We start from the raw sequence: 15,000 nt of genomic DNA, 5'->3' as shown, positions 1-15,000 counted from the left end.
TTTAGTAATTCTGTGGCTAAAGTGTCATCTTCAGCATTGTTTGGAACCACTTGAAGGAATCTAAATCATATTGAATAAAAAAACCCTTGAATTTGTAACAATAAGCTACTGCACTTGCTTTCCCACAAATTAAAAGAATATTAAATTCAACAGTCCTACAGAAAGACAACAACAGGCAGCAATACGTTTCTGTTACTTGAGTCACCCACTCATCAGCTGAGGATGATCACAACATCTAGTGATCCCATCCACTTGCAAGAATTTAGACAGAGAGATTAAGCGTTGTGTTTATGTGAAACGGCAAACGCGAAACGATGAGCTGCTACTTGTCATAAAAGCATGAAAAGGATGATATTCTAACTCGTTTCTCTCTCTTGAAAAGTTACTTGATACCTGCTGCTACCACGCAAGAAATGAGCTCACATATTCTTTCATTTTTGGCAAAACACAAATTTTAGTCCGTCGCTGGCTGTTTTCCGTAAATGTGATGCTTAATCTCTCTAGTATTAACACTGGTCAACATTTAATACACATATATGAATTAAAAAACTAATAATAAATTTAATTCAAAATGACTTTACCTCCTAAAAGCACTTTCCCATTCTAACGTATACAGCGCCTCCACCGCAAGCCTTTGTTTCATGCCATCTGTTGCCCCCTTATCAGCTTGCAAATGAGCCGTTATATTACTGAGAGCCATTTTGACATCGTAGTGTGAGCTTGCAGATTCCATGCATTGCAGCTGATTATTGAGAGAAATGGTGATGTGGCTGCAACACAGGAGATCTGCATCGACATCTCTCCACCGTAATGCTGGCCAGTACCTGAAAAAGTTGAATGAAGGGTAAACGATTTTTGTTGATTATTCTTCAACAACCTTCTTTGTTACATGTGCAGAATATCTTCATAGAAAGAAGTGCCAACCAAGGTCCTGTAAAATTTTCGTTCATTCTATTGTGGTTTCATTGTATCTGGGTTGTTTTCCATGAATTTTACAGAGGATATCATTTATAGACTACTCTTTAAAAGGATGTTACTGTATGTCTTTCATGACAGGAATATCATATCACATCATTATCATAGAATTTATATCTTTATTTACCCTTGGATTGTAAAATAATTTTTTTACATGTAGCTTGTTTTGGCAAGAATTATCCAAGTGTTTACCCTCCCACCCAAGATATACCGGTATTACAGAAGACAGACGACAGTTACTGGTTACTAGTTTACTGTCTGTCATGGGAACTTTTTGCTTTTACTTTGTTTTTATTGGTTTAAAAACTATGATGATAAACCAGTAATCCATTAACTCTGCTGGTAGTCAAGTTGCAAACTGGACAATTCTTTTGATCCCATTTTTTCATGAAGGCTTTCATCTGTATCTTGATATAATCTATGCATATGTAAAAAAAAATCATTATAATAGTTTTGTACAGTACCAAACCCATAGCTGCTATCAACTGAATACCACCATTTGAACTTTATATACAGTACTACGTGTAAATTAATAGTGCAACCATGTTCCTTGTAATGTACCAAGTGTGGCATGGTCATAGAGACACTGTACTACCCCAACTACATGCATGTCATTTAAGGGATGAAACAAATCAAATCACACCCTAAATCCTGGTCAGGATTGCCAACATCTTCCACCCCTTTGACCCTTGCAAGGTTTTCAATAGTTTCATGCCATCCAATGTTCCAGGCCAATCTAAGCCTTGAAACTGAAGGTTCTGAGGTAAGTGAGTTCTTTAGCTCCAGGCCTTGCGACTGATGAACACTCACTGGGGTGTGGACAGGAGGAGTGAATGGCAACTGAAATCTGTAATGAAACAGTAAATATTAAGTCAATTTCCAGTCTGAGAGTAAACTGAAATAAGTGATTTAGAGAGCTTCCTCCATGTATCATTATCACTGTTTAGGCACCACTTTCGGATCTCAAATTTATTATGTTAAAAATTAACAAATACTGGATGAGGTTGAGCATGTTAGCGATAATTATCAAGGCCAAAGTTTGTGTTATCTGCCGAAGCCGAAGGCTTCAGGGAAGAGTGGGTTAATGGGATTCATTCATGTGTCGAATTTCATGTTTTCAGAATAAAAGTGCCTTGTGTAAACTCTGAAAAGCAGTGTGTCGTTAATAATATGCAACTGATATCTTTCCTCTTTAATATAGTGGCAACTATCACCACACTGTTATGATGATCTTTCTTATGACATACCTCCTAACAACCGATTTTGGCAAGCTGAAAGATATTCCACCATTACTACTGTCAGACAGTGTCACTGCTGCCTCATCAAACAGAAGAAGAACCATGAGGCAGGCTGCCTCATACTTAACCTGACCATTGGACTGACAAAATAGGGCACACCTAATAAAGGAACAGAATAACTTGCAGTGACCTCCCCACTATGTCAGTCTGTAAACTACTCAGCAGACTTACTGTGTCTGTACAATTTGTTTTATTACTGTATTATCAATTATTAATCTCTCACATAGTATCCATAATATGATTGGACAATTTAGAGCAATGTATTCTACTTCATAGCTGACCTAACTTGACAGAGTGATAGATGTACTAGCTCCTGTTGATATTAACTTCATTGTTTGGAAAAACTATTAAAGTAATAATTACAGCAAGAGGCAGTAGCAAGGTACTGTGGGCCCACTTCACCAGTGAAAAACATTACAGGTTCTTTTAAAGATTTAATGAGATCTCAAGAGATACTTAAAGTGCACCTAACCCCAAAATGTTTTTTTCGCTAAAATGAATCTTTGCACCTATTCGAAACGCATTGCGGCAATTTTTTCATTTTTCTAACAAATTCTGCCATTTTATAGGCTTCGAAAGTTGCGAAAATCCAAGCATCTTTTGTTCACGACCAAGTCAGAAGGGGAGTGGGTCTATTCCTGATGTGACATCACAAACTGATTTACATTGCATGAACTCTTTGTAAAAATGCATGCAAAGTAGATTGTGACGTCACATCAGGAATAGACCCACTCCCCTTCTGACTCAGTCATGAACAAAAGATGCTTGGATTTTCGCAACTTTCGAAGCCTATAAAATGGTAGAATTTGTTAGAAAAAGGAAAAAATTGCCGCAATGCGTTTCAAACAGGTGCAAAGATTCATTTTAGCGAAAAAAAAACATTTTGGGGTTAGGGGCACTTTAAACTTTAAGATAAGAATTCACCAATTTAAACAAGGTACAGTGCAGCACTTTGCCCTTGGTTATTCCAAGACTCTTACTGATGGTTAGGAAGGAGTTGTGCTCTCCCAGCTAATCCAACTGGTTGGTGGTAAGGTTTTGACCTTGTAGACCTTTCTTTATGAGCTACAGGAAGTTTCCACCTGACTTAAGCAGAATCTCATCTCAAGGCAGTATCAATTCTTTCAACAAACTGTGCTATTTGGAACGATTGAACCTAAACAACTGTTTCACCAAAGGGCAATGTTTTTTTTTACCTGGCCTATGAAAAACCAATAATTGCAAGATGCTCTCATTTTTGGGACATAATAGGTTACCATGGCTACAATAGAGCCACTTAAAAAAACCCTTTATTTTGCATTTAGACACATATCTCAAAAACAAACTCAGTTACCCACAGTTCTTATTGCTGGAAAGTTAAGTTAGCCCTTTCAGTCCTGAGATTGAAACTTGTAGAATTTTTACTCAATGGGTTAACAACATCAGTCTACGTTCAACCCCCTTTAATTAACCCTTTCTGTCTTGAGAGAGAGATTTTATATTTCATTTGGTCTAACGCTAGGTGATTTACTCGTCCAGGGCCTGGGGGTCAATGAATGGGTTACAGCACATTAACTTTCCTGGCTGTAATTGGACGGATCTACAATCATGCTTTAAATTACCTTGTGACTAGAGTGTAAACAGAGTACTTAGTGGCCAGCTTGTGCCTACAGGTTGCATTGTACTCGGCCAATAATCGCAGTATAGTCAGGCAAGCAGGAACAAGCTCTACCCTTGGACAAGGTGTAGCTGAGGAGTGAACAGGAGCATCTTCTTCAATAATTTCTAGAAGAATGGACACACAGACTTCATCCATGCATTCCTCAAGAAGAGATTCATGCCATTGTGGATCTGCAAACAAAAATGCATGCGTAAGACACTAATCTTAACAGTTAACTGAAAATAGAATCCATCAACATGGGGGAAAAATGTTTGTGCTTCTGGAAATTAGGAAAAACAATGTAGAAATGAAGAGGAAAAAACAATTAGCAGGAGTGATTTGTTCTGGTGTTGACCTCACAGTCTGGCCATCCCAATATCCTTCGTAGCACAGTTTTGTACTCTACTACAAATAAATTTGACATTTTTCAAATGGATAATACATACATGTACATGTAAAGGAAGGAAAATCTATGGCATTTTTTTGGCCAAAAAAGAACTCTGTTGCTGTTACATACAATTTTGTCAAAGTTGTGAATCCAGGAAAGTACCCGTAGTTGCTTGGCTATGTGCGAAAGAACAACTGAAAAATACGAGTCCTACAGTAGGCAGGAATTGAACTCACGACCTTCTCAACACACCGGTCAGATGCTCTACCCCCATTGAGCTACTAGAACTTGTAGGGAGCTAATTGTATTTGAAAGGTTGTGAATCTGTTCATCAATAATTAACGGATAAGGTGATGACCCAAAAGATTACCTTGTAAAATAATAGCAAGCTGCTGGGCTGAGGATTTCCTTACGGCAACATCCATAGGTGAAGATGACAATATTGACAGAAGGTTGAGAATTTGACTTTTATCCACACTTGTGTGAGACACAGGCAGATGAGAGTGAACAGCAGTGGTGACCTGATCAACGATAAATAAGTCTTCCCCTTTCTCAATGTGACTACCATGTACAAAAAGTTGTTTTTTCTTGCCATTAGCTTCATTGGCTAGATTCCATATGACTGAATCAAAAGCCTTGTTACGCAATTTAGCATCCTTAACAAACATTAGGCGCAATGCACCCCGCAGCCTCTCCAATGTTGGCAAAGTGATAGTGTCACCTTCAGCAGTCACATGTCCTCCTGTAACACCATTTGCTGCTACTAGCTCCTGTATACACTGGTCCAAGGTTGGATCAACGAGGACAGAACCTTGCAGTTGCGGTAAAGATGGTAACAACCCATGTAAGAGCTTTTTCCACAGCTCGCCACTCATGCTGAGCCTTCCAAGCAACAGGGTGGTTATCAACTCGATTGCTACATCACTGACCTGGTAGAAATAAAAAATATCATAATTTCAGCATGTAGTTTGATTTCAACAAAATTACCGGTAAACCACTTCAAAATTGCTTTCAAGCAATACATGTGCAAGCAAAACTAACCTTTTCATTTTCATCATATATCCCAAAGCAGCAGATCTGATGCAACACAGCTTTATCCAATAGGAACAAAGATTTTTGGCAGACGATAGACATGGGCTCAGTCACGTGGCTCACACTTAGTGCTTCTTTTGCCAGACTCCATGATACTTTGTAGGCCTGCCACCTGACATCTGAGTTGGAGTGAGCAAGAAGGTGAAGCACTGCTCTTTTACAAACAGCGATGACTCTTTCATCTGCAACAGTCGCTGGATCACAGACCTTGCTGCAGATCATCAAAGCCTCATGAATAAATTCCATATGTCTGTGGTAAGTCAGACTCGGCACAGAAGCTTCCAGAAGGTCTGCCAGCTCTTTCAGAGAACCCCCCAGCTCCTACCACAAAACAAACACATTTGGCATTGGCATTTAGGATCCATAAAAAAGACCATTAATTTAATTGTGTCACTGTGTAGTCATGAAAAAAAAAGAATCACTATAATTTACATGTACCTTGACTTTACAGGCCTTCAAGAACTTGCATGTGTTGACCATTGACTCACAAATGTCTTCAGTAAAAAGACTTAGCTCATTCGAATGTTGATCCACAGCTCCCAGGTATTTCATGACAATGGGTTTAAGGTGATTATGAGTTTTCGCCAGGAGCTCATCCATGGAAAGAAACCACAATACCGTTGTTAACTCAGAAGGGATCACTTTGGATGACTGTTGATACAAACAATTAGCAGAGTATATAAATGTGGTTGAATCAATCATGTTGGCAAAAATATATCAACCACTATTAAGGGAGAACCAAACCTGTTTTGGGTGCTAGCCTCTTTAGTACTGAAAATCCATAAGTCTAGAGCAGTTCCAGCCTATGAATGTTTTATGTATGTTTATTAGACCACTATTACAGTGAAAGCAATGAAAATTTCTAGGTCCTCCGTGCTCCAGAGAGCAAACCACATTTGTGACAAATATGTGCATATGTTGGAAAGAGATGACTAATAGGTTTCGTTTCACTGGCTTTTTACAATAAGTGAAACAGAAAGCATCATGCTATGATGCTCAAGATAGAGAGGCACACACAGAACACACAAGTGCACCATTGTATTCCAGATTCGGGTAAATAATTATTAATGCCCTTCTTCGTACAGACTCGACAGTATAGACAAGGTGCTCAGGAAGGCAGCCCAGAACAGGACAGCATACTCCAGAACCAACCGAACCAGGGAGCAATAAATCTGAACGAGAGCAGCTGCCTGGACTCCAGCCTTCCTGAGTGCCTTGAAAAAGAATAGTTAACAACATTCCCTGAAGGCAAGGTGAATATCGGTGAATAAAAACCAAGATGACGTTGAGGTTTTTATCCATCTATATTCACCAGGGCTGAGGTGAATTATAATTGTTTTAGGCTAGCATAAAATATAATTACATATTAAGCAATTATTTGAAAAATATGCATTTTCTTTAAAACAATAATTAATTTCTTCAACTGTCATCTTGACAAAATGGCTTGCAGCCATTTGAAAAAACCACTTAAGTGATTATTGCCTAATAATCACCTCAAGAGCAACCAAGCAGAACAGAGAATTTTCAATAATCACATAGTATGAAATTATACTAAAAGTGCTTATTTATAGCTTTCTTAACAATATACTTTATATGGATTTTCCAAGACAGAACAGGGCTAATTATACACTCCAAGGAGCTCATAACTGTCTACCTAAAGTACAACCCATAATAAAGGTAATTTAAGTACTATGCGTATCTGGGTCACAAATAATAATGAATTACATGTATTATTAACTGAACCCACTAGACTATGGATTCCATTGATTAATCAAAAATTTACATGACTGTATTGATTGATCAACTGATTGATTGGTGGATTGATTGACTCCTTGGTAAAAGGACACACTGACTAAAAACACAAAGACATTGAATTACTCAATAATCAACAACTCTTTTATTAATTTAAATCATCCACTCTTAACACGGTAATGGCAATCTTCTTCTCTTAACAACAACATGCTTTCTTCTTTCTGCACGGGGACTGGATCAGTCCGACTATAAAACCAACTGAAGGTTTCATTACATAACTATGTATATTACTGTGAGTAATAACCACTGAAAAAGCGAAGACTGATATCAGAATAGTACTGTTGTTTTAAATACCCAGTTACAAATCACACAAACAAAAATATGTCTCACCATTTCCAAAGGAACTAAACTTTCCAGGAATTGCAGCAGAAATGTTGAAAGATTTACAACTGTCATCCGGTGGACCAAGAGCCTATGCTTTAGTGGTTTGAAATCTCTTTCTTTATCATCATCAGGAAATAGCTGGATGTAGTATTTCATGTGGTGTACTATACTTTCACCTAAAATCTTCATGATATTTGTGAGTGATGCTGCCTTAAAACAAGAAAGAACAATCCACAATTTTAGCATTCTGTACTATTTAAACTAAAATGGTAACTAAAGGTTAAAGCAAAAGATTAGGACAAATTTTATTGCTTACTTCTCACAAGCAGCAACTTAGGGAAAGATATGAATGCCACATAGGTCAAGGAATGCACAATGCATGCCAAACTGTAAAATGCTTTATATTAAGCAAATAAGCTCATAGAGCGAGTTTCAATCGAGTGTCGTAAAACCAAAATAGTAATTGCTTTGGCCAATCAAAAAGGACGGAGACAATCTAGTAACCAATCAAAACTCGAAGTAATTACAAGTGGCCTCCCCTGGATCCACCACTGTGTGCAAGTAAATCGTTTTTTGCAAAATGTATAAAAAAGAACTTTGTTGATACAATGAAGCCCTGATACATGTATTATAACAAACTGAATTTACCAGTACCTTTCCACGCAATTGTTGAATTGCAGTTCCAGGTGAGTGTAACACACATCATAAGTATTAACTACATGTGGTCTAAGAATAGTAAACATACTGTCAATTACCATCACTGAGTTAACTTGCATCCTGGACATCCAAAGATTAGCAGGAAAGAAATTCTTCATCAAACTCAATACCTCATGTAGCAAATTAATGGAAGATTCAATAATGGATGGAACATTGCACAAGGAACCTTTGAACACAGGTGTAACTGTGGAGAGCACAATCATGCAGAACTCCTCCAATGAGAGTTGGTTAAACTGCAGTGCTTCTGTTACTGTTTCATCCTCATTGTCGTCATCCTCATCACTGGCTTGGGAAGCTTTATTATCAGAGAGACTGGAACTTGATGATTTATCACTAACCAACAAGAGAAGCTACAAGTTATTGAGTGCTTAAAACCCTTTTGACACCCAAACCGCCCTAAACTGGCCAGAGGTAGTATTTTAGTCTGTCTAATGCCAGAAGATTTTACTCATCAATGGGGAACCCCTGGGAGTCAATGGGTTAATATCAAGGATGAATTGACCTCAAATTTCATCCTTTAACTGGCCTTGCAGAGAAAACTCAGCCCCAAAACCTAGTTAAGTAAAATGTTTGTCTGTGTCCTTTCATTTGATAGGTACAATGTAGGGCATGTAAATGTAACAAACTTCTGGTAATTTTGCTCCACTGACAATGCCAGGAACAGAATAAGAATACACGGTGACTGAAAAGGCCTTATACATGACTTGTACATGATGACGTCGCATACTCAAAAATTCACCACCAAGCCTTGTATGCACAAAATTACTCACATCATCAGGACAATCATGCAGTACTGTTCACACATGGGTTTTCTTTACAAGTTTGTTCCTTTGGGATTCAGCTCAAGGTAAAATTTTAAGTTTGATAATCAAATTTGAGGCTTGGTGGTGAAATTTAAAATTCATGACTGAACAACCTTGTTTAATTAAAAAATCTCAATCTTGTTATTTTGCACACCTGTCTCCCCCATCTCCAGTTTCTCTGGCATCCACCAACTGACCATCACTGCCTTTGTTTTTAATTTCAGCCATGATGTGTCTGTGTTTCCAGCAATCTAAAATTAAATCCATACAAACAACTGGTATTTTAATAAATCAAAGCAGTCACTTTACAAAAGCACTAAGTTCTGGTAAATGCACTAGATGTACATGTAAGTGAGAGCCTAAAGCATGCATGCACTTGAAGTTCTGGCCCAGGTTGCTTGAAGCATGGTAAGCGCTAACCAGCGTTAAATACCATGGAAACCTATAGGTTTTGATACCTCTTAACCAACGGTTAGCGCTGACCAGGCTTTGAGCAACCCGCCCTTGGTCCACTACCTTGTTCAGTCCTCCTTAGTGGAATCATTCATGGGACCATCCAGTAACAAAACCCACCCTGTACCCCTGGAAAAGTAGCAGAAACGGACAGGAATTGGGATTCACTGTGCAATGAGCATGTTCTCTAGGGACTCAGCTTCTAACAATATCAATTAGGACAAAGATGATGATGACGATGATGATGAAAATAATATCTGACCTGCTAATCGCCCTCTCTTGCAGTCAAAGACTAAATTGCTAAGGGCGCAGGCCGCACAGCTCAACGAGGTCGGACCAAAGAAGCTGTGCAGCCAGCTAGGCGCTCAGCCCCTGAACACGAGCCATGTATGACCTCGGAGCACAGCACCACAACCAGATGGAATAGGCTGGTAGTCGATTTTGCTGAGGGAGGAAAACCGGAGTGCTCAGAGAAAAACCCTCAGAGTAAGACTGAGGTTGACTGAAACCCACATACGAACTTAGGAGGCGATCCCGGGTCCGTAGAGGTGGGAGACATGAGTGTTGCCACACGGCCATCCTTACTTACTGGTTACTATGGTGCTGATGGTGGTGCAGAAAGGATGATGACAATGATTACAATCATGACTGTTTCTGCCATTTCAACAGTAAAGCAGATAATTTCGAGAACACTGGTTCCACGCACTAAATTGAAACTAATTTTTTCCTGGACCTACAACATCTTTACTGTTAGTGTGAGAAGTCACGGTTGACAAGGGCCCATATCCCACTTTCATTCAACTATTCCATCAACCTGTAATGTGCATGTCTTCAACACCTTAAAGTTATGTTTAACTTAATTCAGTTACAAACCTTGATCATGACAGAACAGCACAGAATCAGACAAAGACTTGAGTCTCACATGCAGATGGCATGACAAGTCACATAAGCACTGTGTGACAGCAAGGACTACACTGGGGTCATCAACAACATGGGTCTTATCTTCGAGGAATTCTAGCAAAGACTTAAGAAAGCAAATACTATGTTGCTATTTTTTTTCTTTTTGTGGGGAGGATGTATGTCAAAGCAAGGCGCATATAAAATCACTATTACAATGTAACTGCATGAATATTTAACAATAATAATAATTCCATGACCACACATTGGATATGAGAGAGGTAAATAGCCACCGAGGCATGTACTGCCGAGTTGGCTATAACCAGTCTTGTATCTGGAACAAGTGTGAATTGAATTATTATAATATTAATTAATAATGAATTAATATTGTTTAATTAAAGTTTCCACTTAGATCTTTACAGATTAACTATTTAACTCTGTAATAGCTCCATTATGATCATAGATAGTATTAGTATTTACTATTATATTAATTATATACTAATACTATCTATGATAATGGAGCTATTAGTATATTAATTATAACTATTAATATTACTGTTACTATTACAGTAACTATTATTATAATACTATCTATGACAATAGAGCTATTACAGAGTTAAATAGTTAATCTGTAAAGATCTAAGTGGAAAAGGATTTCAAGTGTTGCCAAGCCGAAAAATTTATGCTTCAATTTCCAAGTGTCTTAGCATTCAGAATTAAATGTGGCTAAATATAATTTAGGCCAAGTTAGACTCGAACTAATGCAGTCAGCGGTTTCACCCCTTACGGTACATGATCTGCGGGGTGGCCCTTTGGGGATTTGCAGGGCCTTTGTGTCATGTTGCTTTTCTCATGCATTGTTGCTTGTTGATCTTTGTGGATCAATCGCTCTTGTTAGCAAATCTTTGTGGATTCTCGCGCGGTCTTTGCAGATCCTGACACCAGAAACACTCGCAATAGCCAGTCGGCAGCGTATGATGCCTTGTCTCTTGTGCAGGAGTCCGAGGAAATTCCTCCGGAATCGGTGTCAGCACCATCGGAATCTAGCATGGCTTTGACAGCCCTGTCTTCTACATCTGTTGTTTCGCCCACGTCTCCTGCCTTTCTGGCCGCCGTCGCCAACGCCGTCCAGCAAGTGCTTTCGGCCCAGCAAGTTGCAAGCCCTCCTGCTCTGAGTGTACCCGCAAGCGTGGCCAACTCCGGAGGCGTTTCGGCCCCGCCTGCTAAATCGAGCCAACTTGCTGCCCAAGCGTCATCTTTCGCTGCTTCTGGCGCTGGCTTTGCATCCTCCACACCGCCCACTGCGACTCCTTCTGCTTCAGGTAGGCCAAATAACTGTGTTGTTCCTACTTTTGTATCGACATTTTCCTCTCCTATTCCATCGCTCGCTCAGTCGGCTCTTCCCAGCAATCCCAACGCGGCCTTTCCCTCGAGCACCATTGGCCCCGCATCGTTTGCTTCGTTGCCGGTTTTACATCAACAGTTCGTGGTGGGCCCTGGTTTTTCTCCAGTACCGGCAAAATTAGTTAGTCAGATCGTGGCTGGCAAATTTGTTGAACTCCACGAGTTGCTTCCCTTGAACATTGTTCCCTCAGAGCCAGAGCCTCAGTTACTGTTCGACAGGCGCCTTGTGTTCACGTCCCCACCGAAGAAGCCTAAGTGGTGCATCGAAGATATTGCCTCATCCTTGTGTCGTACTTTCCCCACCGTTGGCAAGATCTCCTGCGGTACCAACTCCTCATACTGCGAACATATCTCCAGTTTTCCAGTCCGGTCTGGTTATCTTACGACCGAGCTTTTAGAGAGAATGCTGTGGCGACTAACCTGACTGATTGGTCCCAACTCAACAGCACACTGTTTAGTTTCCACTCCGCTGGCTGGTCCGCTCGCTCTTCCCGCGACTTTTCGGATGGCCAAAACGAGCCCCACAGTGCTGCGTCGTCTCAGATCATCTGCAAATCCTGGAGTCGGGGTTATTGCGTGGCCCCTTCAGCATCCTGCCATTTTGCCCACAAGTGTGCCAGCTGTTATGGCCCGCACGGGGCTGCAGTCTGCCCGGCCAACGCATCCTCCAAGCCCAGCTCGTCTTCGAAGCGTTCTCCTGACTCACCGCCTCCTAGGTCCAGCAGCAAATCTCGTCGTTTGCAGACTTGCCCCTCCCCTCTCGTTTCATTTTTGTGGGATCTAGGACTAAGTGTTGCTATGGAAGCAGTTCTCGTGTTATTAAAATTCATTGTTCCTGTTGTTATTTTTGTCTGTTTATCAACATACTCTGGGGCTTTTGGGAGGGCACTTCCGACCTTCTTGGGGCAGCTACTTACTGGCACTTTTGTCTCCATTCTTTTCCCTCTTCTAGTCAGACTCCCCCCAGTTTCTGCAGTCACCCCGTGGCTGGCAGAGCAGTTTGCGCGGGAGTTGCGTGCCCGTTGCGTGCCCGTGCCCGTGTCCGTTCCCCCATCCCATCCCGTTCTTCTGGGGATGAAGTGGCGTGACCAATTCTACGTGGACATGGTTCTCCCCTTTGGCCTTCGATCAGCTCCTTTTATCTTCAACTCCATCGCTGACATGGTGGAGTGGATCCTCATCAACTCCTACCAGATTCTACACCTCCTCCATTACCTGGACGACTTCATCACTGCAGGCCCCCCTGGGTCCCTTCAGTGCGCACAGAACTTAGCTACTGCTATGGAAGTCTGCCAACGGCTTGGTCTGCCTCTACATCCTGGCAAGTGTGTGGGCCCCACTACGGTGCTCGCTGTCCTGGGTATCGAGCTCGACTCCTACAACCAAGTGGCACGTCTTCCGCAGGAGAAGCTATTAGCAATCAAAATTTTGATTGGTTCCTGGCTCCCTCGGAAGTGGTCCAACAGACACCAGCTTGAATCCCTTATTGGTCACTTGCACCATGCTGCCAAGGTGGTGTGGCTGGGGCGGACCTCTTTACGCCGTATGATTGATCTGTTATGCTACTTCCGGAGGAGAGATCACCCCATTCCTCTCAATTGAGAATTTCATCTCGATCTTCTGTGGTGGCACCAGTTTTTGGAGGATTGGCATGGCGTTAGCTTCTGGCTCTTCCCAGGACTGCTGCCTGAGGATGACATCGAAGTATCTTCCGATGCTGCAGGCGCATTCGGCTATGGCACCTATATGAAGGGTCAGTGGTTTGCTGGCTCTTGGGCGCCCTCACAGGAGCTGCACTCTATTGCCTACAAGGAGCTCTTCCCGATAGTTCTATCAGCTCATGTCTGGGGACACCTTTGGGTTAAGAAACATATCCTTTTCTGCTCTGACAACGATGCTGTAGTCCACATCTTGAATACCCGCACTTCTAGAGTGCCCTGCTTAATGCAGTTGCTGCGCAGTCTATTATTTTCCGTTGTTCATCATAGCTTCTCCTTCTCTTCTCAACATGTACATGGCGTTTACAATCAATTAGCTGATGCCTTATCTCGTTTTAATTGGCAGGAATTTTGGTGCTTGGCCCCAGACGCTCAGCCTCTCCCCACTTTGGTACCCCCCGAACTTCTGGCGCACTTGACCTCTCCACCTTAGAACAGCAGTGCTACTCATTCCTGACCGAGGGACTCGCCCCTTCTACGCGTCGCTCATACGCATCAGCCCAAGCACAGTTTATTTCGTTCTGCACTCAACTTGGTAAGCTCCATTCCTCAGGCTCCCCACGCCCAACGGACGAATGGACTCTGTGCCTGTTTGCTACTTTCCTGGCCGCAAGAATTCAGCACTCCTCCATCAAGGTTTACCTATCAGGGATTAGAGCACTCCACATTGAACAGGGATTTCCAGACCCCCCTTTACCAACTGCCTCCGCCTTCAGAGGGTGGTTCGCGGTATCAAGCGCTCTCAGGGCTCTTCATCTTCTTCTCGCTTGCCTATTACTGATGACTTGATATTAGTGATTTGGCGGTCCTTGGATCTTCGCCTCCCAGATCACCTCATGTTCTGGGCTGCTTGCTCCCTTGGGTACTTTGGCTTTCTTCGTGCCTCAGAGTTCACTGTCCCAAGTCTAGCTAGCTTCTCTCCTTCAAGTCATTTAGGTGTCCAAGACATTGCAGTGGATTCCCCATCTGCACTCTCCTGCATGCATTTAAAGATCAAGGCTTCAAAAACTGATCCATTTAGGAAAGGCGCCTTTATCCACATTGGCATTGGCCGGCCCCCGTTCTGTGCTATCCACTCGGTGATGTCCTATCTCGCTCACAGGGGTGACGTCCCAGGTCCCTTGTTTCTGTTCCAGAATGGGCAGCCTCTCTCGCGCTCCTTGCTCACAGATTGGCTTCGGCAGATCCTGGCATCAGCTAACATCCCAGGCAACTTCTCCAGCCACAGCTTCCGCATTGTGGCGGCCACTGTGGCGGCACGCAATGGAGTACCCGACCACCTCAGCCAAGCCTTGGGCGGCTGGTCAAGCTCCGCTTATCAGCTCTATATCAGAGCCCCGTCCGAGTTGTTAGCGGCCCTCTCCACTAAACTAGCATAGCGGTCCTCCCTTGGACAGCAGTGCCGCCTCCCTGTGCTTGGTCCTGTGGAGCTTTCAAAGTCAACTTTCAACTTTAGTTACAGAATAATTGTCAATATACA

At 41.9% G+C, this 15,000-nt stretch overlaps 2 protein-coding genes and 1 pseudogene across 2 annotated transcripts in view; 2 read left to right on the top strand and 1 right to left on the bottom strand.

The window, feature by feature from the left end:
* The window catches only part of LOC137995615 (rotatin-like), a 52,367-nt gene that overhangs the window by 24,026 nt on the left and 13,341 nt on the right, over window positions 1-15,000 (bottom strand). The window contains exons 6-17 of the mRNA XM_068841144.1: window positions 10,375-10,525; window positions 9,203-9,299; window positions 8,284-8,578; window positions 7,535-7,738; window positions 5,831-6,043; window positions 5,342-5,713; window positions 4,671-5,229; window positions 3,875-4,103; window positions 2,223-2,372; window positions 1,619-1,822; window positions 582-824; window positions 1-60 (exon numbers count right to left, since the gene is read on the bottom strand). The exon at window positions 1-60 is cut by the window's left edge and continues 156 nt beyond it. Of these exons, the coding sequence (XP_068697245.1) occupies window positions 1-60; window positions 582-824; window positions 1,619-1,822; window positions 2,223-2,372; window positions 3,875-4,103; window positions 4,671-5,229; window positions 5,342-5,713; window positions 5,831-6,043; window positions 7,535-7,738; window positions 8,284-8,578; window positions 9,203-9,299; window positions 10,375-10,525 (2,777 nt within the window). The remainder of the gene's footprint in view (window positions 61-581; window positions 825-1,618; window positions 1,823-2,222; window positions 2,373-3,874; window positions 4,104-4,670; window positions 5,230-5,341; window positions 5,714-5,830; window positions 6,044-7,534; window positions 7,739-8,283; window positions 8,579-9,202; window positions 9,300-10,374; window positions 10,526-15,000) is intronic.
* Window positions 10,671-13,953, top strand: LOC137981892 (uncharacterized; annotated as a pseudogene).
* Window positions 14,357-14,899, top strand: LOC137995628 (uncharacterized). Its single transcript, XM_068841156.1, has one exon. The coding sequence runs from the start codon at window positions 14,357-14,359 to the stop codon at window positions 14,897-14,899; it is 543 nt and encodes a 180-aa protein (XP_068697257.1).

Source organism: Montipora foliosa, chromosome 1, assembly GCF_036669935.1.
Source record: "Montipora foliosa isolate CH-2021 chromosome 1, ASM3666993v2, whole genome shotgun sequence".
Taxonomy (NCBI): Eukaryota; Metazoa; Cnidaria; class Anthozoa; order Scleractinia; family Acroporidae; genus Montipora; species Montipora foliosa.
This window is presented reverse-complemented; position numbering and strand designations above follow the sequence as displayed.

What these genes read in the sequence shown, in the direction of transcription:
- LOC137995628 (XM_068841156.1), top strand. Translation starts at nt 14,357, where the DNA reads ATGTTCTGGGCTGCTTGCTCCCTTGGGTACTTTGGCTTTCTTCGTGCC.